This window comes from Pipistrellus kuhlii, unplaced genomic scaffold (assembly GCF_014108245.1).
Source record: "Pipistrellus kuhlii isolate mPipKuh1 unplaced genomic scaffold, mPipKuh1.p scaffold_m20_p_1, whole genome shotgun sequence".
Classification (NCBI taxonomy): domain Eukaryota; kingdom Metazoa; phylum Chordata; class Mammalia; order Chiroptera; family Vespertilionidae; genus Pipistrellus; species Pipistrellus kuhlii.
This window is the reverse complement of record NW_023425404.1, coordinates 13,468,765-13,489,907: the sequence shown is the minus strand read 5'-3', so window position 1 is coordinate 13,489,907 and position 21,143 is coordinate 13,468,765. Positions and strand designations below refer to the sequence as shown.

Sequence of the window (21,143 nt, the reverse complement as noted above, 5' to 3'; positions counted from 1 at the left end):
AACAGCACAGGACAACTACCTAAAAAGGAGAGAATAAAATTAAGGGGGTGATGGGAATGAAATGAATTCAAAACAAAACACAAGAAAGAAAACAACTGACTGACTGCCACGCTAATGAGGCCATGAGAACAGACTGTGTCTCCCGTGCCTGGGGCTCAGCAGCAGGAAGTGAGCCCGGAGCGGGCAGGTCACCGCTCCCGGCGGCTGAATGACATAAGAAACAGAGGACACAGCTGGCCTTTCCATTCCTAGGTGGCGCGGTAGCAAAACTGGGCGTCAGCAAAATCTGGTTTTTCTCCTTTGCTTGGAAACCAAACAAACTAAATCATTTTGCTGTTAAAATACCCCAGATGCTGTGGCCGGTTTTTCTCAGTGGTTAGAGTGTCGGCCTGCAGACCAAAGGTTCAATTCCCAGTCAAGGGGCACATATGGGAGGCAATCAATTAATCTCTCTCTCTCTCTCTCTCTCTCTCTCTCTCTCTCTCTCTCTCTCTCTCCCCCCCCCCCTCCCCCTCTCCCATCCTCCCTCTCAACCTTCCACTCTCTGTGGAAATCAATAAGGAAAAAAAATATATCCTCAAATGAAAATTAAAAAAAAAACCACACATAAAATACCCCAGAAAGGCCATTATGATGCAATCTATCTTCCTATCACCTACATAGAAATGAGTAGGTCTATGGTATAGGACCAGTTGCAGTCACCGAAAACCCCAACTGATGCCCCACCTGGCCTAAGGCCAAAAGGACATTGCTTCATCACACCCCCTCTCCCAAAAACAATGCTCCAAGGCATTCCAGGGAGTCTGAGTTACTCGGAGAGAGAACCAAGCCAAGAGATCTATGCCAGTGCTCAACTAGCCCAGCACTTCTAAGTGTCAGACTTGGAACCTGGGGGCAGTTCAAACCAGGTGGGTCCTTTAATCTGGAATGGGTACCAACAGGGCATGGATTTTGCTTCTGAAATGAAATCTGTTAAGTTATTTTAGTCTTTGGAATGGAGTAGCCGGCACAAAAGAGTAAGCAATAAAACCAAGTACTATCACATTTCACCCCAGAAGCAGTTCCTAAGGGCAGAGATGGGTGCCTGGACAGTGCCCAGCTCACACTGAACTGAGTGGCAAAACAGAGGAAAGGAAGGAGGGGCTCCCCGGGGGAAGAGCCAAGCCAAAGGGAGCAATGTTCAGAATCAAATAAGCAGCTCAGCTTCTTCCAAGCTGAAACTCCCCACCCGCTACCTCTCCTTCCAGTGCCCAAGGTCTTACTACTCACTGCTCAGGTGTGTGGGGCTGGATTAGATGGCCTTCCAAAGCTGGGACTCGTCTGCTTTCACCCACATCTAGCCTTCCCCTCACACCTGGCCGAGTTTCTTTGCATCCCATCCCATCCCATCCCACACCATTGTGTCACTTCACAGATTGGCTTGTTTGGTCTCCCTTCCCAGATTCATCTTCCTTCGTATTCATCTCTGCTATTCCACCTGCCTCCAGCCCTTTCTCCAGACCTCCCAGAGAGTGTCTGCTGCATGTTCTCTGGTTGGGCATCCAGTCAGACTTTCACCCCCTGCCAGGAGTCTTTCTGACCCTCTCCCAGTGCCCTTAATCTCTCTGGTCAGATGTCACCTGTCACATTTTTAGTGAGTCTTTCTAATAACCATACACCATGCCCTTTCAGTTTCCTCAAATGTCTACAATTGATTCCCCAACACACATGTATACACACTTTTCTGTGTTTGCCCATGTAAGCCACCTAGAAAACAGATGGTTGGTTCCCAGCTTTGTGCTCCCAACATCCATTTTCTCTTTCATTTCCTCTGGTGGGGCCAACATCCAGCTGTTAGAAATGTCCTAATGTGTCCTTGGTCTTCTGCTCCCAGTCCCTTTCAAAGAGGCTGACTTTCCATCCCTCCACTCAGCTTCCACTTTCCCCTCACGCCTGTCCTCACATCCTCACTCTCCCTCCTACATCCCTCACCACCACTTCGCTGCCTCCTGGATCTCATGCACCCCTCTGACTTGACCAATGGATGCTGTGTCCAGTTATGTATGACTCCTCCAACCTTTCTGCCAATAGTTATGGAGCACATGCTATGTATGCAGTGAGACCCTAAATCCTTCCACTAATGAGCTCAGAAACATTGCTCGCTTCTCAGTTTATTTCATTAAATAATTATGGCACATTGCTCTACCTCTATTCTCTCTGACAAGAGACATTCTTGCCTACTGATTAAATAACTATCTAGAACTCTCTGCTGATCTGAAGAGCTTCCTCCAATAAAATCTCCCTGACTACTTTGACCGACAGCAAAAAGAATCCCATTGTCATCCCTTGCCGACACATCCTACCTGCTGAGCAGTTACCCAGGCCCTAGTTGCCAAATAAACAAAGTCTATGTGTATGAAAGTATTACCATCCATGGACTACAAACATACTAGCCTGAACCTAAGCTGAAAGGCCAAACATCTGAGCCGCATCATGGGATAAATTAATTGTGTCCCCCCCCCTGATATCATGCACGGAGAAGGATGTAACATCACTTCTGTAGCATTCTTACCCAAACTGCATAACCTGATTTTCAAAACAGCACTCAAACTAAAATGAAAGACTTTCTAAGAAGTGACTAAACAATACTCTCCAAAAGTATCAGAGTTATACAAAGAAAGACTGCAGATCTAACTGCTTTAGTTTAACGGACTTGAAGAGGACATGACAACTGAAAAGAACAGGTGATCCTGGATTGGATCCTGGACCAGAAAAAGGACATAGTGAGAAAATTAGCAAAAACTGAATAGGTCTGGAGGTTATAGTATTGTGTCAGCGTTAATTTGCTCATTGTGATCATTATACTGTGGTTTTTTTTTAAAGAATCTAGATGAAGAATCGATGGGAATGTTTTATTGGTCAAGGGCCAATATTGAGATACTTTGAAAACCTACTTGCCAATGCTTTTTAGCTGGTAATTCAGTTCTGACAGGGATCTGCCATCCTCCTCAGCTATTTGGTAAATCCATCAAGCAGAATGATATTTTCCTATGCTGTTATTTTGACTAAACGGTCAGAAATCACTTTTATGAAGCACAACAGTATCACATAATTCAATGTTTTAGTGTTAGAAGCACTTTGGCATGTGACTGAAACAAGGCCTGGGACATTTATTCACTCCCTGCCTCCTTACTACGCACACCCTCACTGTCACCCCAATGTCACCACCAAAACAATGACCATTTAGAAAGCTCAATCTTTTTGTTCTTGGAAAGAGTTCATGAGGACTTGGACACTGCTATTCCTTGGTGAAATTCTAATGTGAATAGAGGTTGGGTAGTAATTCGAATTGTTTAGAAAGCATCAAATACCTCCTCTCAATCCAAATAGTCTTGAATGCAAGATCTCAAAGCCCTCTACTGATTTTACTCAAGAAATTTTCAAAATGTGATCGATGGAGAAGTCAATCTAGATTGAGGAAAGAGTATTAGAAGATCCAGACACCATTTACCCTGCAACTTCATATACATCATCTAACCTGATGGAATCTCAGTTTTTTCATCAGTAAAATGAGAACAAATAACATCTCACAGGGCTATTTGAAGAATCACCATGAAAGAATGTGGTTAAGTATTATGAAAGGATAAGAAATGTCCATATCTAGGAATTGAGAAACTGAGACAGAAATGCATAGCAACAAATTCACACAGGATTGAGACCAAACCCAGAAATTTTCATTTCTCCTGCAGATCAAAAATTTTCTACTCACTAGATCAAAAATGCCTGACTCAGGTAATACACAAGAAACATCACTTTCAAAGGTAAAGAAAACACCCCTATGGAAAAGTGCCTAACACATGAGCCTGCTCAAACTTCAAGTAGAAGTTCAAGATCATATTCATCAAATGTAACAGGAGGCATATTGGAATAATATTAATTAATTTTACTCCACCATGAAGTGAGACTCTCCAAGCAGCCTTTAGTTCTCTCCTCGAGCAATGATGTTGTGTTCCCTCAAGTGCTATATAAAGGCAATATCGGCTGCAGCCCATTAGGAGCACAGAGAGATGCAAAGTAAGCAGGAAGACTTAAAGGGATACTATTGATGTGCGCATCATATTTTTATTAAACCCTTCTCTCTAAAAGACCAGTAGCAAATTGCATTACTGACTTTAAAGTATCTTTAAAAAATGAAATGCATATTTCTCACTCCCAGTGTTACTGTGATTAGAGGGTCTGATCTCCACATGGTCTCAATAACAGAAATAAAGGATTAGATTGCTCTAAGTAAGGAAAAACATCAGATAGACAAAACAATAATCACCTTTTTCATCAACAGTTCCCCCAGGGGATGTGACTGTTGTAACAAATTTAGAAAGTTCTATATATCTGATTCTCCTATCTTTGGGCTAGGACTCAGAAAATTAGATGATGTTTCTGAAACATTTTGGGTGGACACTTTATTGAGCTGAGGACAAAAGAAACTAGTTAAATCACTTTCATGCCGATAAACTCTAATTTATGTTAAATTTGAAGTGATACTTATTTAACAAAAGCAACAACAAAACAATAGGTGTGTTGACTGCTCCTATAATTGTTGCAATTTCTGAGGTCACAGAAAAAGGAGACATTGTTCTTAGTAGACATCAGGAGGGAATGTCTAGAAATGAGGGTTTAAACGTCAAGCTTTCTATAACTTTCTGAACAGAATTTTAATTGGAATTTTCTTCTGGGGGACCTAATTGCTCACTCTTCTAATCCTTTAATAAGGCTACCACTTAAAGCTATTATTCATTACAAATACCCCTTCTTTCAACTGGACCTGCGAAAAATCAAGGGAGGTACATATACATATATCTTCCCCCTTTGACTAAGCAGTGACTGAAGTGCAGCCATAACTGTAGCCAAAGGAGGTATTACACTTCCAGAAAAAAACTTCAAGGAAACGTATTGCAAACAGCAGCAGTAGCTGTTGGATAGGAATCTGAAGGGAAGTGTGAAGAGGTTCAACCAGTGCCTATGAAAGTAGGAGTAAAGTTCTCCCAGAATACGGAGGCATCTCAATGACAAGAATTATTACTTAGTTAGAGATGGTAACATCCTTGCCAGGTATATAAACTGGAATAAGTCACTATGCATCCACTGAACTTCTGAAATCTTCATGTAAATAATTCCCATGTGTCTCTTTAATAATAAAGTAATAATACTTATATTATTAGGTTACACATAGGAATATTGTATTATATTCCTATATCCCATATGTGGGAACCTGCAAGGGCAGATAGAAAAACCATGATATAGGAGTATAGGAGGTCCTAGAGCCTGGTGGCCAGGGCTCAAACCTGATCTGCTTTAGCTGTGAGGTTTTAGATACATTACTTAACCTTATTACTGAACCTCAGTTTCCTATTTATAAACTGGGAATAACATGAACACCTACCTCGTAGGGCAATAATGAGGATTAAATAAACTATTCCAGGGAATGAACAATGCTGGCCATATGGTGGGAAAGATACCACATCAACCATCAAGGTGGTTGGAAACTCAGGACATCCAGCTTCCTCCTCCTAAAACTTCCACCATCTCCTCCCCCAGCCCCAAGTTTCCTTCTTTCACCTTACACATCTGCCTCCAAAGTAGTGTCCATCCTGCTCTCTCGCTTCACTCACTTAACCTCTCTGAGTTGATCTTTTTCAACTAAAAAATGAAAGATTTGAACTTTATCTTCTTTAAAGTACCTCCCAGTTCTTTTATTTTTGTTTTGTTTTTCTTTTTTTAAGGATGTAAATTCTGAGTCTGTATACTATGAGTAAAGTGAGACAAGATGTTCAGGCAGTGCTAAGATATAATTCTACGCTGGCATTGGCTAACAAACTGAGAAAGATGAGGGTATCTACTATCCCCAACAGAAGAAAAAGAAAATCAAGTTATAGTAGCAAGCATAAAGCAGATAAGCACTAGCCATCCTCAGATAAATCTTCCTATGGGAGTTTGCCTTATTTAAACAATTATTCATTTTCGTTCCCTTCAGAACTCCAAGCTAGACTCTGAAATTAGGTGGGTTTTCATAAACTGTTTTAATTATGTGGATTGAATTCTTTTTTCAAGTTCAAAAGTAGGTTGTCATTAAGAATTTCAGAACTACAGACAACTAGACAGATTTCAAATGATAGTATCCATCGGTCAGAGATGCTTTTATTAACATGGGAGCTCACAGTTCATCAGTGAGAGGAAGTCATAGTGCCATGAATCCAATATCTGACTCAAAGTAATAGAACAGATGAAGAGGTGGAGAGTGTCAGCAAGAGCAGGTTGCATCCCCTTTGCAGAAACCAACTGGAACCAACTATATTGGCTTTTCACACGCGCACATGCAGGAATATTAACTGTTGGAGGTTTGTGCCATATTTCCTAGGAACGGGGCCACATACAGATTAGGCAGGACATCCCAGTGGGTGAGGCTGTCACTTTTGTTCTCTCACGATGAGAAATGCTCGGGCGAGCACAGTCATACCTGAAGCAGGAGAGAAGCAGAAGCCCTGCCTGCTTCAGGTACCAGAAAAACTCAAAGGGCCCATTGGTGGGTTTCTTTGCTTGGTCCTTGCTTTTGTTTGGTGGGTTTGTTATTTTAATGAGAGGTCTAATTCACTGAGAGTCTGCAAAGGACGGACTGTCAAAGCGCGTAAGAGCCTGGGTGGGGCCTCTCTCATCTCCCAACCCGAGTCCAATGGCAGAACCCATGGCTCTGGACCTGTGCTCTCATGGAGGCCGAAGAACCTGGCCACACTTAGTGCGAGTTCAGAATCTTCAGGTCAGCTCAGTGGAGCACTGTGACTAATCTTAGACCTACTTTCACTGGGATGCATCCCCTTGGCTATAAAAATGGTACCTGGAGCAAGAAATACCAACCTCAACATGCAGTCTCCCTATGGCCCCCTTGTTCCAGCCAAGTACAGCAGCCCACTCCCAAATCAGTTCCCCGGGCATTTTCTCTTAGAGTTGAGCCAGAAGCCAGAAGCCAGAAGCCCCCACCCCCCGCATTCTCCACAAAGAGCCCGAAGCAAGCTCAGTCCTCACACCAGGGCCAGGCCCCCAGGTGGGGTACATGCACAGACATGGCAGAGGGGAAGGCTATCCGGGAGTCACTCTCACTACTAAGATGGGAGTCCAAGCCAAAAAAAAAGCAAAAGACAAGGTAGGTGGGGGTGGGGAGGGAAGAAAAGAAAGTAAGGGGAAAAAACAACTATGATGGTTTGCCCTCATGGGTAAGACAGGTCAGCCAAGACATACCTTTTGACTAGGCCCGCACAGCCGGTCACTCTTGGGACTGCCAACAAGGTGGGTGGTCTTCTCCATCCCCCGGGGGCCTTGAGCAAGTGTGGCTTTGGTTTATTTCAGGAGATGCTATTGGAAACATAAAACAAAGTGCCTGGCGGGGCACTATAAAAAAATAGGGTACGGAAGGACTTGATCATCCAACGGGAATTTATATGTTTGTAAAGAGGGACGCGGGGCAGGGACATGTACTTCAGCTGTCGTTCTTTCTTCCAAGAGCAAGCTCGGGTTGCTGAGTCCACGGCTCTCTGCTTACGTTCCGTTCCTGCATTTGGAAATTGCTCTTCACCAGGAGGAAAGTGAGGAAAAAAACAGCAACCACCGAAGAGTGGAGAAGAGGAGCCCAGCAGACGCTGCTGGGGGGGCCTGGTGCTGGAGGGAGGCCACACAGCAGCCAGCACTTTCCAGCAACTGCTGATATTTTCTCACAAGCAGGGAGGGAGGAAGCCGGAAAGGTCAGGGATGAGAAATGGGGAGGGGGCCTGCCATGGGGAGGCAGACACTCCGTGGGGTATACAAAGTGCAATCATCTCCCACCGAAGAACTCCTCCTGCCCTTGAATCAATCCTCCCCCAGCGGCTTCCTTCTAAATCAATGTCTCCGATTTCCCTTCTCTCTCTCTCTCTCTCTCTCTCTCTCTCTCTCTCTCTCTCTCTCTCAAAAAAAAAAAAAAAAAAAAAACAAGTCAGTTTCTAATAATAGTTAGAATATATAAATAATAATTTATTTAACATAATTGGTTCTTTGTTTCCAAACCCAATATTCCTCCTCTCCTCGTTTTGCCAATAAATAGGAACACTGAGAAAATCAACTCTGCTCACGTCAAAAAAGATGCCCTCCCCGCAAGAGACAATTCGCCTAACTTCTCATTGCTCTGGAAAATAAATAGTACATCGTGAGGCCATCTCTCGGAAGGACTAGTTTGCTCTTTTGTTCTGTTGTGTTTCAGTAGTTTGTGCTTCTGCTGTACATACTCAGAATCGAGGGCCGGGGGGGGGGCGGGGGGGGGTGCGTGGAAGGCAAGAGGAAAAAGCAAGGATGAGGGGGGAAATCTAAGGTTGTCTTTCATTTTTTTTTTTTTTTAAATGCATCAGAACCAGAACAATGACCAAGTCAGAGGGTGATGGCTAATTGCCCAGAGAGTCCATTCATGGGTTTAGCAACTGCCCTTTCTGTCCGCTGTGGGCGAGCCCTGGCCACTGCGGCGTCCTCGGCAGGAGTGAGGCTCTTCCACATCGTCCTCATCAAAGCCGTGGAAAGTTGAGGTGTCACTTTCTGATGTGGAACCGAATAAGTCCTCCGTGGTGCGTGCTGCAGCCGCTGCCTCCTTCTCCTTCCTGCCTTCTCTTCCCAAATGAGCTGACATGTATGATGAATATATCAGCACATGGGTTAAGCAACAGACAGCATTATTAATATTCTTATTATATCATTACAATGTTATGCCTCATAAGCAAGATCATAAACCATTTGCACCCAAAAGAGATTTACTGGGTGCACCACCTGGTGACAGAGATTTGGGGTAAAAGGACAAAGCCATCATTTCCAGGGAAAAGGATGCCTCCCTCCCTGAAAAGGCATCATCGCTACCATAACATGTGTGTCCACCGCACTGAACATAAGTGATTCCCGTGAGATTTCTTTCTTCTCTTCTGTATGCGAGCAGAAACACTTGCACGCGCGCGTGCGCACACACACACACATACACACACACACACACACACATTCAGCCCTACCCCAGACAATGAGTTGACTTGGTGGGTGTTTAGCCCGGCTGGTGTTTCTTTGGTGTTTTCCATGGGTGTTTCATGCACAGTGTGTGTCCTTCACTTTGACAGGCAGCTCTGCAAAGGTATTACTGTCAGATAACCCGTTCCAGGCGGTTAAGCCTCCATCTGCTTTATTTTTATTTTTACCTGTGTCTAATCCCCCTCTTTCAGTACCCTTTCCATTCTGCCCTTACACCATGTGGCTCTTTGCACTGAAAGCAAAAAGAAGCTGAAAAGTCTCTCATTTTCTTTAACCACTGGAGGACATATCTGTGATCTGTACCCATATACATGTGCTCACAGATACATATATGTGCACCCATGCACATGCACGTGCATACGCGCACACACACTCCAGCCACGACACACGCCCAGGTCTTTGTTACCCCAGGAAGTCCAGAGTTATCAAATCTAACTCAGAGCGCTAAGAGAGTGAAAAAATAGGGGTTATCTCCTGGAATTTGCACAACTCAGGTTTAAACAGTTTACCTTCTAAATGGGCCCCAGGATTACCCCCAAATAAGGTCATGATATGCCAGTTATGGTGCCAGGATCAGGAGTCTAATTTTCTCCCCAGGAAACAGGAAGTGGGATAGACTGGGAGGGAAAGAAAGCTCTTCCAAGCTCCACACTCTTCCTTGGAAAAACCCCAGGAGGCCCTGGGGAAGTATTTGCCCCCCTGACTTAGCAAGCACATCCCATGGGTTAATGCACCTGTTTATTCCCAAGGTATCAACTATTTCAGGAAAATCAGACGCAGACCTGGACCAAATTAGTCACCAAAGTTAATCCTTGGCAAATGCAATGAGAACACCTAGGCTGGTATAAAATGGTCCCCTGAGTCACACAGCAGACAGATCCTGGGAAGAAAAAGCTGAGTAAAAGGCTGTGAAGAAAAAGGGTTTGGATAGGAAAAAACCAACTGCCCACATCTGGTCCCCCATGAATCAGATTCAAGTACCTCATCTCTGAAGGGAAGGAAGGGAAGGAAGTAGTTTGTGATGAGGATCCTGGAGCTGCCCTCTCTAGCGCGTCCCCCGCGGTCCACATCCTTCTGCCTACAGCATCACACCAAGCGACTTCGCTTCGGACGGTCGTCCATTTTAAAAATACTGCATTGAATTTTACTTGTTCCATTTTCCCTTTAAGTATCTAAAACCCAGAATCCGCTATCACACAAGCCCTTTTCTAAACTGGCACCAGGAGAGTAACAAGTTTGACTTTCGATATCATGTTTGCAAAGTAGGTGAGCTGACAGCATTGCAGATGGGCCACCCTGTCAGGGCCCTTAAGTGTCCATTGTTGAGAACTGCACACAATGGAAGCCACTCCTTTTTACATTACCGATTTGCTTCTCAAGTCAGTCTTGAATCTAAACAACCCAAAAGCCACATGAAAGAAAAAAGGACTAAAGCTAAGCTTTGTGGTACACCCAGGTGTGGTCACCTCGGCCCCATTCTTGGAAGTAAAAGTAGAAAGGACACGGGGAAGCGTGTGGAAGGAGCAGTGCCTCCTCCGTGCTGGATCCAGTGTCCAACTGAACTGCACCTCACCTACAAGAGCCTGTAGTGGAGGAGACTAAACACGGGTCTGAAATCTCTCTTTGGCCTAGTTATGATATAAAAATCTACGAAAAGTTGGTAGTACAACCAACCACACCCAGCCAAAGGTAACAGTTTGGTTAGAAGTAAAAAACCATGGACAGCTTCAGCAAAACTTGAAAACCTGAATTCATTTTAGGAATGAAAGAACAGGATCAAAGTCTTCCTTTATTTTAGTCTTTGGAGAGATTAAAAATGAAAACTTCAAAAGAGCCCAAGCCAACTTCACATTAGCCCTCAGAACACTGCCCTTTTGTCTCCTTCATCCATCAGGGTCTCTTTTCTGGTTCCTTATGAGAAAATGGGGTGAGCGACCAATGGATGCGATATTTGTGCCACCACCAAGGAGCGCAGGGGTCTCTGACACCCACACCTCAAACTGTGGCTGCTGCCCCCCTATTCGTGTTTCCGTGTCTTCCGGTTCCCCCCGGGCACTCCCGCAGAACAGATGCAGCTTTGTGTTACATGTGCTGCGCCCGCTACAGGAGAGTGCTGCCCGTGTCCCCAGGTGTTCCCACGCTATCTCACAACAACACACACCAAGAAACACCCACTTCATGAAAAGGCCAAACCCAGGACCAAAATGTCTCCCTTCCCTTTTCCCTGGCTCCCAAGGCATGATTTCTTGAGATCCAACGTAGGAAACTATCCAGTGACCTGAAAACGCCTCTGTCCTTGGAATCATCGCCACCAACCACTTCCCCGCTCCGCCCTCCGCCCCAGGGAGGGTGGCCGCAGTGCAGGGGGGACGGCCGCTGGCCTGTGGGCAGGGGTGCAGGAAGGGGCCGCACTCACCAGAGCGTCCACAGTCTGCACAGGACACCAGCTCCTCAGGCCGCCCGCTCTTCTTGTTCATGTTGGAGCCTCCCAGGCAGAAGTCACAGTAGTTATTAGGAATGACTGTCCCATCTGGACCTTTCTGGGCTGTAGAAACATTTTTTTTTAATTGAATTTTAGACTGAGATGCATTTCTACTGCCCCCTCTTCTCCCACAGTCTGGCAAAATCTGGTCCCGAAAAATAAAAGATGAAGTTTAGAATCTGAGGTTCTGTTATGACCACGCTGTTAACTTGGGCTGCCTTCTTTTTGACCCTCCTCGGTTTAATAGTATCCGTGTTTCCTTGGCTGGTGTGGCTCATTTGGTTGAATGTCATCCTATGCACCGAAAGATCCTCAGTTCGAATCCCAGTCAGGGCATATGTCTAAGTTTCGGGTTTGCTCCCTGGTCAGGGGATGCATACAGGAGGCAACCAATTGATGTATGTCTCTCTCTCTTTCTCTCATCAATGTTTCTCTCTCTCCCTTCCTCTCCCTCTAAAATCAATAAAAATATGTTGTAAAAAAAATAGTATCAATGTTTTGCAAGCTACCCTGTTTATTTTTATTGTTGCAACGTTTCCCAGCTCTGCATTTTAGAACAAGCCTGCTCCTCTGATTGCATCCCTGGATGAGCACAGCATCCAGAAGGCCTGCTAATCAAGTGAACTGCTCTCATCCCCAAACAAGCAGCTCTCAGGGCCAAGGCCCCAGATAGCAGATGGCAGTCATAAACAGTGGTGTGACGAGAGAGAGAGAGAGAGAGAGAGAGAGAGAGAGAGAGAGAGAGAGAGAGAGAGAGAGAATAGCCAATGCTTAGGCCTTGCCCTTCAGAGAGATGCTTTTGTTTAGGAGACAGTCCTACCATCCTGAAAAGGAAAACAAAGCGGCATTCATTTCCAGAGAGGACACTGAAGATGCGCTTGGGGACTTTGAGGAACATCTTGGCAGGTACATAGGTGTTCGCTCTTGCTCCGCTGTCTCTCCCTAAAGTCCAGGACTAGACAATCAGCAGACCCCAAGTACCTAGAATCAGACTGGACACTTAGCTAAGCCTCAGGCCAAAGATGGATTGAAAAGTGAGTTAGTGAGTGTGCCTGGAGGCTTAAGATTCTCATAAGCCACCCGTGATGAAAATTCCATCCAAACACAAAGAAAAATCTTGGGACACGGTCTTAAAACAAACCCTTATGAAAACAGCCCTGTCCTCAAGCACTGATAGCATTCTCAGCTTCTACTGCCTGGTGTCAAGCCTTACACAGGTTCTTTGCCACCTCAGGAGACACTCCCCCATTTCCCTCGGTTTTTCTGGTCCTTTCTCTGGACATTTCTTTGTCACATCAACACTCCCTGTCTGTGAGTAGAAAGAAAAGTCTCTCCATTTATGGGATCAGCCTAAACCACGGGGGCATCTTCCTCCTCGCTAAACCCAATGTCTGCTATCTTTCATTATTCACTGGCTAACATTAATCAGAGTCCCGTAGGGTACGAAGCTGTAAAAGGAAGCAGATATGTGAGCAGAAATACCATCCAGACAGTAAGTGATAAACAGATTCACCCACTTTAATGTGATTCCCTCTGGCCTTTGCTTCCTCCATGCCTCTGCTTTGCCTCCAGGAATAGAAAAACTTACCTGGCAAAGGCAGAAGACAAAAGCTTGCAGAATTGCATTAGAGAGGGTTAATCCATTTATCAGTTGCTATTTGGATTGCTTAATCAGTTTCTAAGTCATTGATTTTCATCTTCAGGGAGGCAGACACAACTCTGCAAGGGAAGCGTTGTCTGTGTGGGGTACAGAGGAGCCCGCTGCACCCTGCGACCTGCTGGGTGTCGCTTTTCCTTCATCAGCCTCTGTGTGTCAAAGGCATCTGCGTGTCATGCAGATTGGCTTTGCAAACCGCCAAAAACCAATACATCTGCCTATAAAATTTCCGTTGTCCAACTCCAGAAGGAAGTCCCTTTCTTCCTTCTCTCTCAGTTGCCATCTTAACCATTTCTGGAACTCTCTTAAGAAAGCCAGGCACATCCAAGAAGCAAGTAAATTCAGTGTTTCCTGCTATCAAAAAAAAAAAAGAAAGAAAAAAAAAGTGGGGAACATTAAATGTAAGGGCTGAGCGTAAACAAAAGTGAAATTTCAGGATTGGTATGAACTAGATATAAAAAGTGGAGATGCCAGTTACAGCTTAGATAGCTTCCCACATAAAAATCAAATAATCTCACGTGTATCATTTCACAAAAACTCTCAGGAGGCCCTATCTCACCATTTGTCTCTCTCCTGTTCTCTTAGAGACCTCTTATGATGTCAGATTTTTTTCTGCCTTTTCACAAAATCTTTAAGCAACCAAAGAAGCTGGTTGTCTCCAACCCACTGTATCACTTGTGACTTAAGAGGAGGAAGAAGTAAAGTATAGAACATAAGAACTCCCAGATAATCTTTTAGTTTTTACCCCCAGCAGACCATTGGTAGATCATGCGGACCATGGAATCAGGGACTCCAATATAGCAAGAAATTAAAAAAATTCAGAAATGATCTTAGTAGAGCAAAGAAGACAATGATGGGGAAATTGATCCTATATAAAAAGACCAAAGGAACAGAATTTAATTCATCTGATGAAGAGAAATTTCTGAGAAGACCGAATCAGAACAGCGTCAACACATATTTTGGTGTTGGTTACTGGCCACAGGAAGTGCCAGGCCCAGGAGGTGAAGAGGTGCTATAATCTTTGTAGGCCCTGAAGTATGCAGTGGTGACATGCTAGAAGTGGGCGAGGGAGGGGCTGTATTTTATTAGAACAATGACCCAGGATAGGAAGTGATACTGAATGGTTACACTTCATTTCCAGCAAAATCCTTTCTGCTTCAGTTCCTTCTGTCTTCTCATGAGCACAAAGCTTTCTTCCATCTTGGTGACACGGCATAGAGTAGACTCATCGAGAGCCTTTGCATCTGGTTCTCCTACGCTTTTTGGTATTTAGGATTGGTTTCAGGGGGAGAGTTCTCCCGTGGAGCTCTCCCAGTTCCCCAACCAGGCTTTGGGGAGGGCCCTCTGCTGACACTTCCATGGGTGCTTCTCTTGCTTCTGCATGTGTATACCTGCCTCGTCTCCCCTATTCAATGTTCCACTCCTTCAGGTCAGGGACCATGTCAAACACCTCTGAACACCTATGGGCCCGTGCACAGGAAATGGTTAACAACATGTGGGATGAAGGGCTCAGAAAAGAATGGCAGCGATGTAACAGGCAGCACAGTGATACCACCCCCGGGACTTCCCAGCAGGGACAGAGCACTGGGTTTGCTTTCCCTGGGGCAGAGTTATCTGTTGCTCTGAATATCATTCACTGCCTGGTTTATTTCCCTCATCCTCAGAGCAGAGCTGGTCCATGTCCGGAGAGATTGGTTAGTCATCTCTAACTCCCAGAGAACACAGGGGCGGGTAGCTGAGAGCCCTGGGTTGCAGCAAGAATAACACCGGGCCCCTGCTATGGTGGGAGAAGCACCATCTTACATGCAAACACCCAAGGAAAGTTTGTCTCTTGAGAAGGGGACACTAGGATGCATCTGCCCACTCAGCCTCCCTCTTGTTCAGTTGCTTTTCGAGAAGAAAAAGCAGCAAGCATTTAGTACACAACAAAACTGTGATGGATCTTACGCTGGGTGCTTTGCATATGGTATTTCATGGATTCTCACACAAAAATCTGTGACGTAGGGATTATTTGACAGATGAGGTAACTGAAGTCCAGAGATGACGGGCTGGCTCCAGGGTTCACCTCCAGGTTGTCTGGGTCCCGGGAGACTCTCAGCCTATAACCTGCCTCCTGGGAATTCCAGACGCAAACACTTTCTGACCCGTGGTTGCATCTAAAATACTTCAGAAATCTCTGCGTGAACTTGGTTCATCTAACCCGTTATTTAGGAATTCCAAAGCAATAAAAGTTGAAGTTGGCCTGGTAAAAGCGGAAATTCCCTTTGAACTGAAACTTAATGTCCCTCTCACAGGGATCCATCCTGGTGACCCTGCTAACTGTGATATGCTCTGCAGAAAAAAACACTTCTGCGGAGAGTCCAGTGGCCCGGGAAGAGATTTTTTTAAAGTAAAGCTCACACCATGGCTTTGTTGGCCTCTGGCCTGACCCAGGGTGAGCAATTTCCTGGTACTGTATATGAGATCATTAGTAAAAGGATTTTACTATAAATAGGAAGCTTGCCCAGACCTTGCAAGTGGGATTTAAATAGAGATTCTGCCCCTGCTTATGGGAAATTGAGTCCCACTTTATAGAATAAGATGACAGTGAGGCAAAGGCCGGAGTGGTATCTTGATGGCAGCGCCCGCAGTGATGGACTTGGTTTTCTGTTGATTAATGTTCATGGGCTGAGATCATATAAGAGATACAAGGAAGCTTCTGAGAAAATAAAGTCAAGAACAAAAGTTCCGGGTTGGGGGGGTGGTGACTGGGTGAGGGGATTGGGGGGAGGAACTAGAAGGTGGAGGAAGCATTCATATAAATCAAACCAAGAGAAAGAACAGTCAAGCCCCAAGTGTCCCACCACGCTCAGGAAGGTTACACAGTTGTTCTGGAAAATGCACACTACGGGGTTTTCTACCTCAATCAGGCCACGTCTGTGGCAATCACGGCCCCATGCTTCCACAGAACTACCACCCAAGCAGCTGCCTTTCTCCAGTTCCACCTGATCTCCGCTGTGAAATGCCTGCCACGCACGAAGGAAAGGGTGGCCGGGACAGTCTGGCCATCAGCAACAGCCCCTCATCCAGCTCTTCCAAGACCTGAACTCCGTCCCAAGTGTCTTAGGGCAAACTAACTGGTCAACAGAGCCAAATATCAACAGTACAACGATTGAAATTCCTTTTGAGAGCCAAATTTTTTAAACTTAAACCCTATAGGTAGGTACATTGTTATTAATTTAATTAGGGTACTCCTTCAATCGTACTGTACGTGTGTTCCCGAACAAGGTATTTTGTGGGAGAGCCACACTCAAGGGGCCAAAGAGCCTCATGTGGCTCACAAGCCACGGTTTGCCAACCACTGTCCTAGGGAAACAGGAAGCAAGACAGCTTAGGCTGCTCCAGGACACATCCACAACAGCGTGACTTCACATCCTGAGCAGACGCTCAGACCGCCTGCCAGGGCCTGGTGTGTACAAACACGTGGCCGTGCTCTGTGCCCGCCACCCAGCCCTGGCCCAGCCCCGACCCCAGTCCAGCGGCAGTCTCCGGGGGCCTGCTAGCTGGAGTGCACAGCCCTGGAAGAACCGGAGAGCAGTGAGGAGAACCCTCTAGAAAATGTGCCTCTCCTCGACTCTCTCTCTTGTCCCCCCACCATCCTCCACGGCTGACAGTTCCCATCCCTCCATAGGTCTGACATGTTTCCATGGCAACTGGAATCCTGGGCTCCGGCAGCCTCCGGTCTTGCCACCTGTTATTACTTCATCTCTCAAGTGTAAAGCATCCTCGCCTGGTGCACTTGGCTGTGCAGAGCGCAGCTTCACAGGACGGAGTGAAGAGAGGGGGCAGGAGAAGAGGGAAAGGCAGCCCCAGGCTGGCCACGCAGACAGGCCACGCTGGAGGAGAAAGCTTTGGAGCCTGGGAGAGGGAAGAGAGGGGGTGTAAGCCAACGTGCCTTCCCTTCAGAATCAGCGAGCAGGCCTCAGCTGGAGGCCACTGCCACATCAGCTACCTTCTCCCCAGTCTTTAATGAGGGCCGAGGGCGGGGGGGAGGGGGAAGGGGCGGCAGCCAAGGCTGGAGCCCAGAAGGCAGCTGTGCAGAGAGATGTGTGCTGGGCCCCGTGAGAACAGCGAGAAGAGGGTTAACGTGATGAGATAAAGACTGTGAGAAAGGCTGGACCAGAGGGCAAACAGAGCCTCGGAGCCTGGATAAATGGCCTTAATTCTCATGCTCTTGCTCACCCTACGCCTTGCGTGTTTACTCGTATAAATTATCTCCAAGCCCCGACACCTTTTTTTCATTGCTTCCCTAGAAGAGATGAAAAAATAAATCCCACAGATCCGAAGAATAAAAATGTGGGGACCCCATGCAGGCTGGTTCTTCTTGGACACCTAGTAGCAATGTGGGCCGTGCCCTGGGCTCCTGGAGGAAGACAAAGGCTGCCTTCCTCCCCGAATGGGGAAGGCAGGAACTTCGGAGCCTGCCGGGTATATAGACACTGGGAGAGAGAACTGTCGCTCTCAACACAGGACAAAGAACGGTCTCCCTCACCGGCCATTTTGCTGCCTGACACTGCCCACATTGAGAACGCGGGACAAGGATTAGGAGGGGCTGCTAGTGCAGAATGATTCCAGGCGAAGGGGAGGCCCAGCGCTCTTTTAATGTCTTCATGTTTATGGACGGAGCTAAGTCACCATGCTCAGAAATATCAAGGAAAACAGGAGAGGACAACATGAGACAGAAGGAGCTGGATGGAGCACAAGCTACAAGACGAAGGCAGTGACACAAAGGCGTGGTAGGAGGAGTGGGCATCTCCGAAGAGGCCTTTGAACCTGGGAAGACGTCCCCAGACTCAGCTCTTTGAGTGCACGCCTACTCAGAGGCAAGAGACTATGCTAGATGGTGTCTTCCAGTCCCTTTTAGGCCCACTGTTTGAGTATTAAATAGGGTGAAGGAACAGACAGAAGAGCAAAGTTTTTCCAAACCCAGAGGAGCTCAGCTTTTCATGCTGCTTCGTGCTTGTGTAGGTGTCTCTTCCCTATTAGCTGTGAGCTCCCTGAGGGCAGGCACAGTGCCTTTCATCTCTGAATCCCAGCACCTGGTGCAGTGATTGAATCGGAGTTGACAATAAATACTTAATGAAAGAATGGACAAAGCTTGGCAGAGGCTTTGGGTTGGGGGAGGATCTGTGAGGCAAAGAAAAGTCAAAAACAGGAACTGAGTGGATGCAAAGTACTGAGTGGCGATGTTAAGGCAATGCCAGTGTCAGTCCCATTCATGGCAGGGACAGAAAGAGTGAAGAACAGGAGTAATGGGGGACTGCAGTGAAGAAGCCAAAGGGGCCTGGCCAGCATGGTTCAGTGGTTGAGTGTTGACCTATGAACCAGGGTTGTGGTTAGATCCCAGTCAGGGCATATGCCCTGGTTGTGGGCTCAGTCCCTAGTGGAAGGTATGCAAAAGGCAGTGAGTGAATCAATGATTCTCTCTCATCATTGACATATACATATATATATATATATATATATATATATATGTATACTTTCCTCTCTAAAATCAATCACACACACACACACACACACACACACACACATATATATATATATGTATATATCCTTTCCTCTCTGAAATCATTCTGCACTAATAAAAGAGAAATATGCAAATTGGCAGCACCTCCACAACACCCACCAGCCAATCAAAAGTGTGTATGCAAATTAACCCAACAAAGATGGTGAATTAACTTGCATACATGGGCATGGAACCAAGACTGAAGGCTTCAGCACAAGTGAAGACTGAAGACTGAAGACTGAAGAGGCTTGGCTTCTCTGGAAGGCCTGGGTCCCAGGTGCCGGAGGAAAACCGGTGCCAGCACAAATCTTCATGCAACACGCTTCTAGCAAAAATATATTTTAAAAAAGAAGCCAACGGGCCTGCCCTCCTGCAGGAATCCTCTCCCTCAGGCATTTCTTAGAAAACCAGATGGAAGGAATTAGAACCCTCAGACTCTGTTGGCCCCAGAGACCCTTGAGTCCCATATTCAGTCTCTTGTCAGAAGCCCTGCACCAAACAATGAGAAAACAGGCCATGTTTTACTCTGTGCTTTTGTGTTTTAAAATGTGGTATCAGCCATCCCACCCTTCTTTGCATCTACCTTCATTTCCTCCATCTTTATGAAATATAAACTCATACTGTTAGACACAGGCCTTGAGAATATTTACTCTTAAACACTGTGCTATAGAAACAGAAAACGTGTACTCTCACACTGAGATCTCCATCTTGACGGATGTATTTGGTTAGAATTACAATTGGCCAGCAGTTTGGACACCATATCACAGTTCTGGGTCCAGAAATGACCCATCAGTAATGTCCTTTGTGCTCCAGACTTGGGCTAGCAACGCCAGGTCTGTCACTGATGCTTCAGAAAAGACCAAGCAAAACTGATTACTCTTCTCAGTGCTGATTAGGAAAAGCACAGGAGATCTTTCAATTTTCCAGCAGAAGACCTTGAGGTCAGTCCATGCCCTGGTACAACAAATGTTACTGCCACCAAATGAGTTGGTTAAGGGGGAAATGTTTTCATCTGAGAGCAACTATGTCAACAGGGCTCTGAATGAAGTGTCACTGAACTACAGGACATCTTGGTCCTGGTGCTTTAGAGTCTAAGCTCTATCCATTTAGGTTGTTGGGATATTGTTGTGTTATTAAAATTTAAGAAGCCTCCTTCCTACCTTGCCCAGCCCACCCCTCTGCACCCTTCCTCACCACCACCTCCATGGGACTCAGGTATGTCAACCCCATTGGTCCACAGTGAACCAGCATTTTCTGGGTCCTTCAAACTGAAAAACAGTATTCAAGGAAAGGAAAAGGATGAGTCTCAAGATTCAGACCTCAAGATTAGGACAGAATCCAGGCACCAGAACTGAGGGGAAGCCCAGCCAGAGAGGAGGGCCCAGATGGGGACACGCTCAGAAAGCAAGCCAGGCTGCAGGTGCTGGGAGCTATGGAGACATTTGCCCAGGTAGAATGGAATGTTAGGAAAGAATGGAAACCAAGACTAGCCGTTAAGAGTTAACAGTGCAGCATGATTCCTGGCCAGTTACTGACTCAGAAGAAAGAAAAGAATTATAAGGAAATAGATTGACAATCAGTCTTCAAAAGCTGGATTTCTCTGAGGCATCAGTTCACCTGGGAACTTATTAAAAATGCAAATTCTAGGGTTCTACCGCAGACCTACTGGTGTAGCAAAACTCTAGGGTGGGATCCAACAGTCTGTATTTTAATGAACCCTCCAAGGGATGTCATTGTGTGCAAGCTCGAGAACCATGGCTCTACGCAACATGTGAGACACACATTACATCACACGTATTTTCTGTTCATGCTGTGCTTTACCTGAATGAATCTTTAGTCACCACGTAACCCTATGTAAATAAGATACATTAATGTTCTTATTTACAAACGTGGCACTTGAGGCACAAGGAAACTAAGTAGCTTGTCTGTGGTCACATGTCAGGAAGTGACTCCGTTGGCTCTCAACCCAGGCGGTGTGGCTGTTAGCTGGCCCACTTGATACTGCCCTACCCTGGGCACATGCAACCACACACCTGAGGGAAGTCAAATCAGAGTGGCTGGCAGGCCTTGGAGGCCAGGGCTTCTTAAATGTGAGGGATCTCATTAAAATTCAGATTATGATTAAAATCTAGAGATAGGTCCCTAGATTCCACATTTCTTATAAGCTTTCCTGCCAGGGAGTCAACTGTCTGGATTTGGGTGGCACCGAGGGGTTCCCAGGACACAGGATTGTCGGTCTAGAACTGGGAATGGCCTGGGCAAACCTGGCCAAGACAATCATGTGGGTCCCAGGTGATGTTGGTGCTGCTGACCACACTCTGAGAAGCAAAAAATGCAGGCCTTCAAGGTGAGGCGTTTGAGTTGTATTCAAGTGTTGAATAAAAGAATTGAGAGCT

The 21,143-nt window shown here is 45.9% G+C and overlaps 1 protein-coding gene across 2 annotated transcripts in view; it reads right to left on the bottom strand.

The window, feature by feature from the left end:
* DPF3 (double PHD fingers 3) overlaps positions 1–21,143 on the bottom strand; it is a 257,039-nt gene that overhangs the window by 46,093 nt on the left and 189,803 nt on the right. Inside the window, exons 8-9 of one of the 2 annotated variants that reach the window (XR_006741071.1) lie at positions 11,480–11,608; positions 7,270–8,673 (exon numbers count right to left, since the gene is read on the bottom strand). Coding sequence is in view for 1 of the 2 variants with exons in the window: in XM_036432371.2 (XP_036288264.1) it covers positions 11,480–11,608 (129 nt within the window). In the remaining variant the exon portion in view is untranslated. The remainder of the gene's footprint in view (positions 1–7,269; positions 8,674–11,479; positions 11,609–21,143) is intronic. The other variant, XM_036432371.2, reaches the window with a different exon arrangement.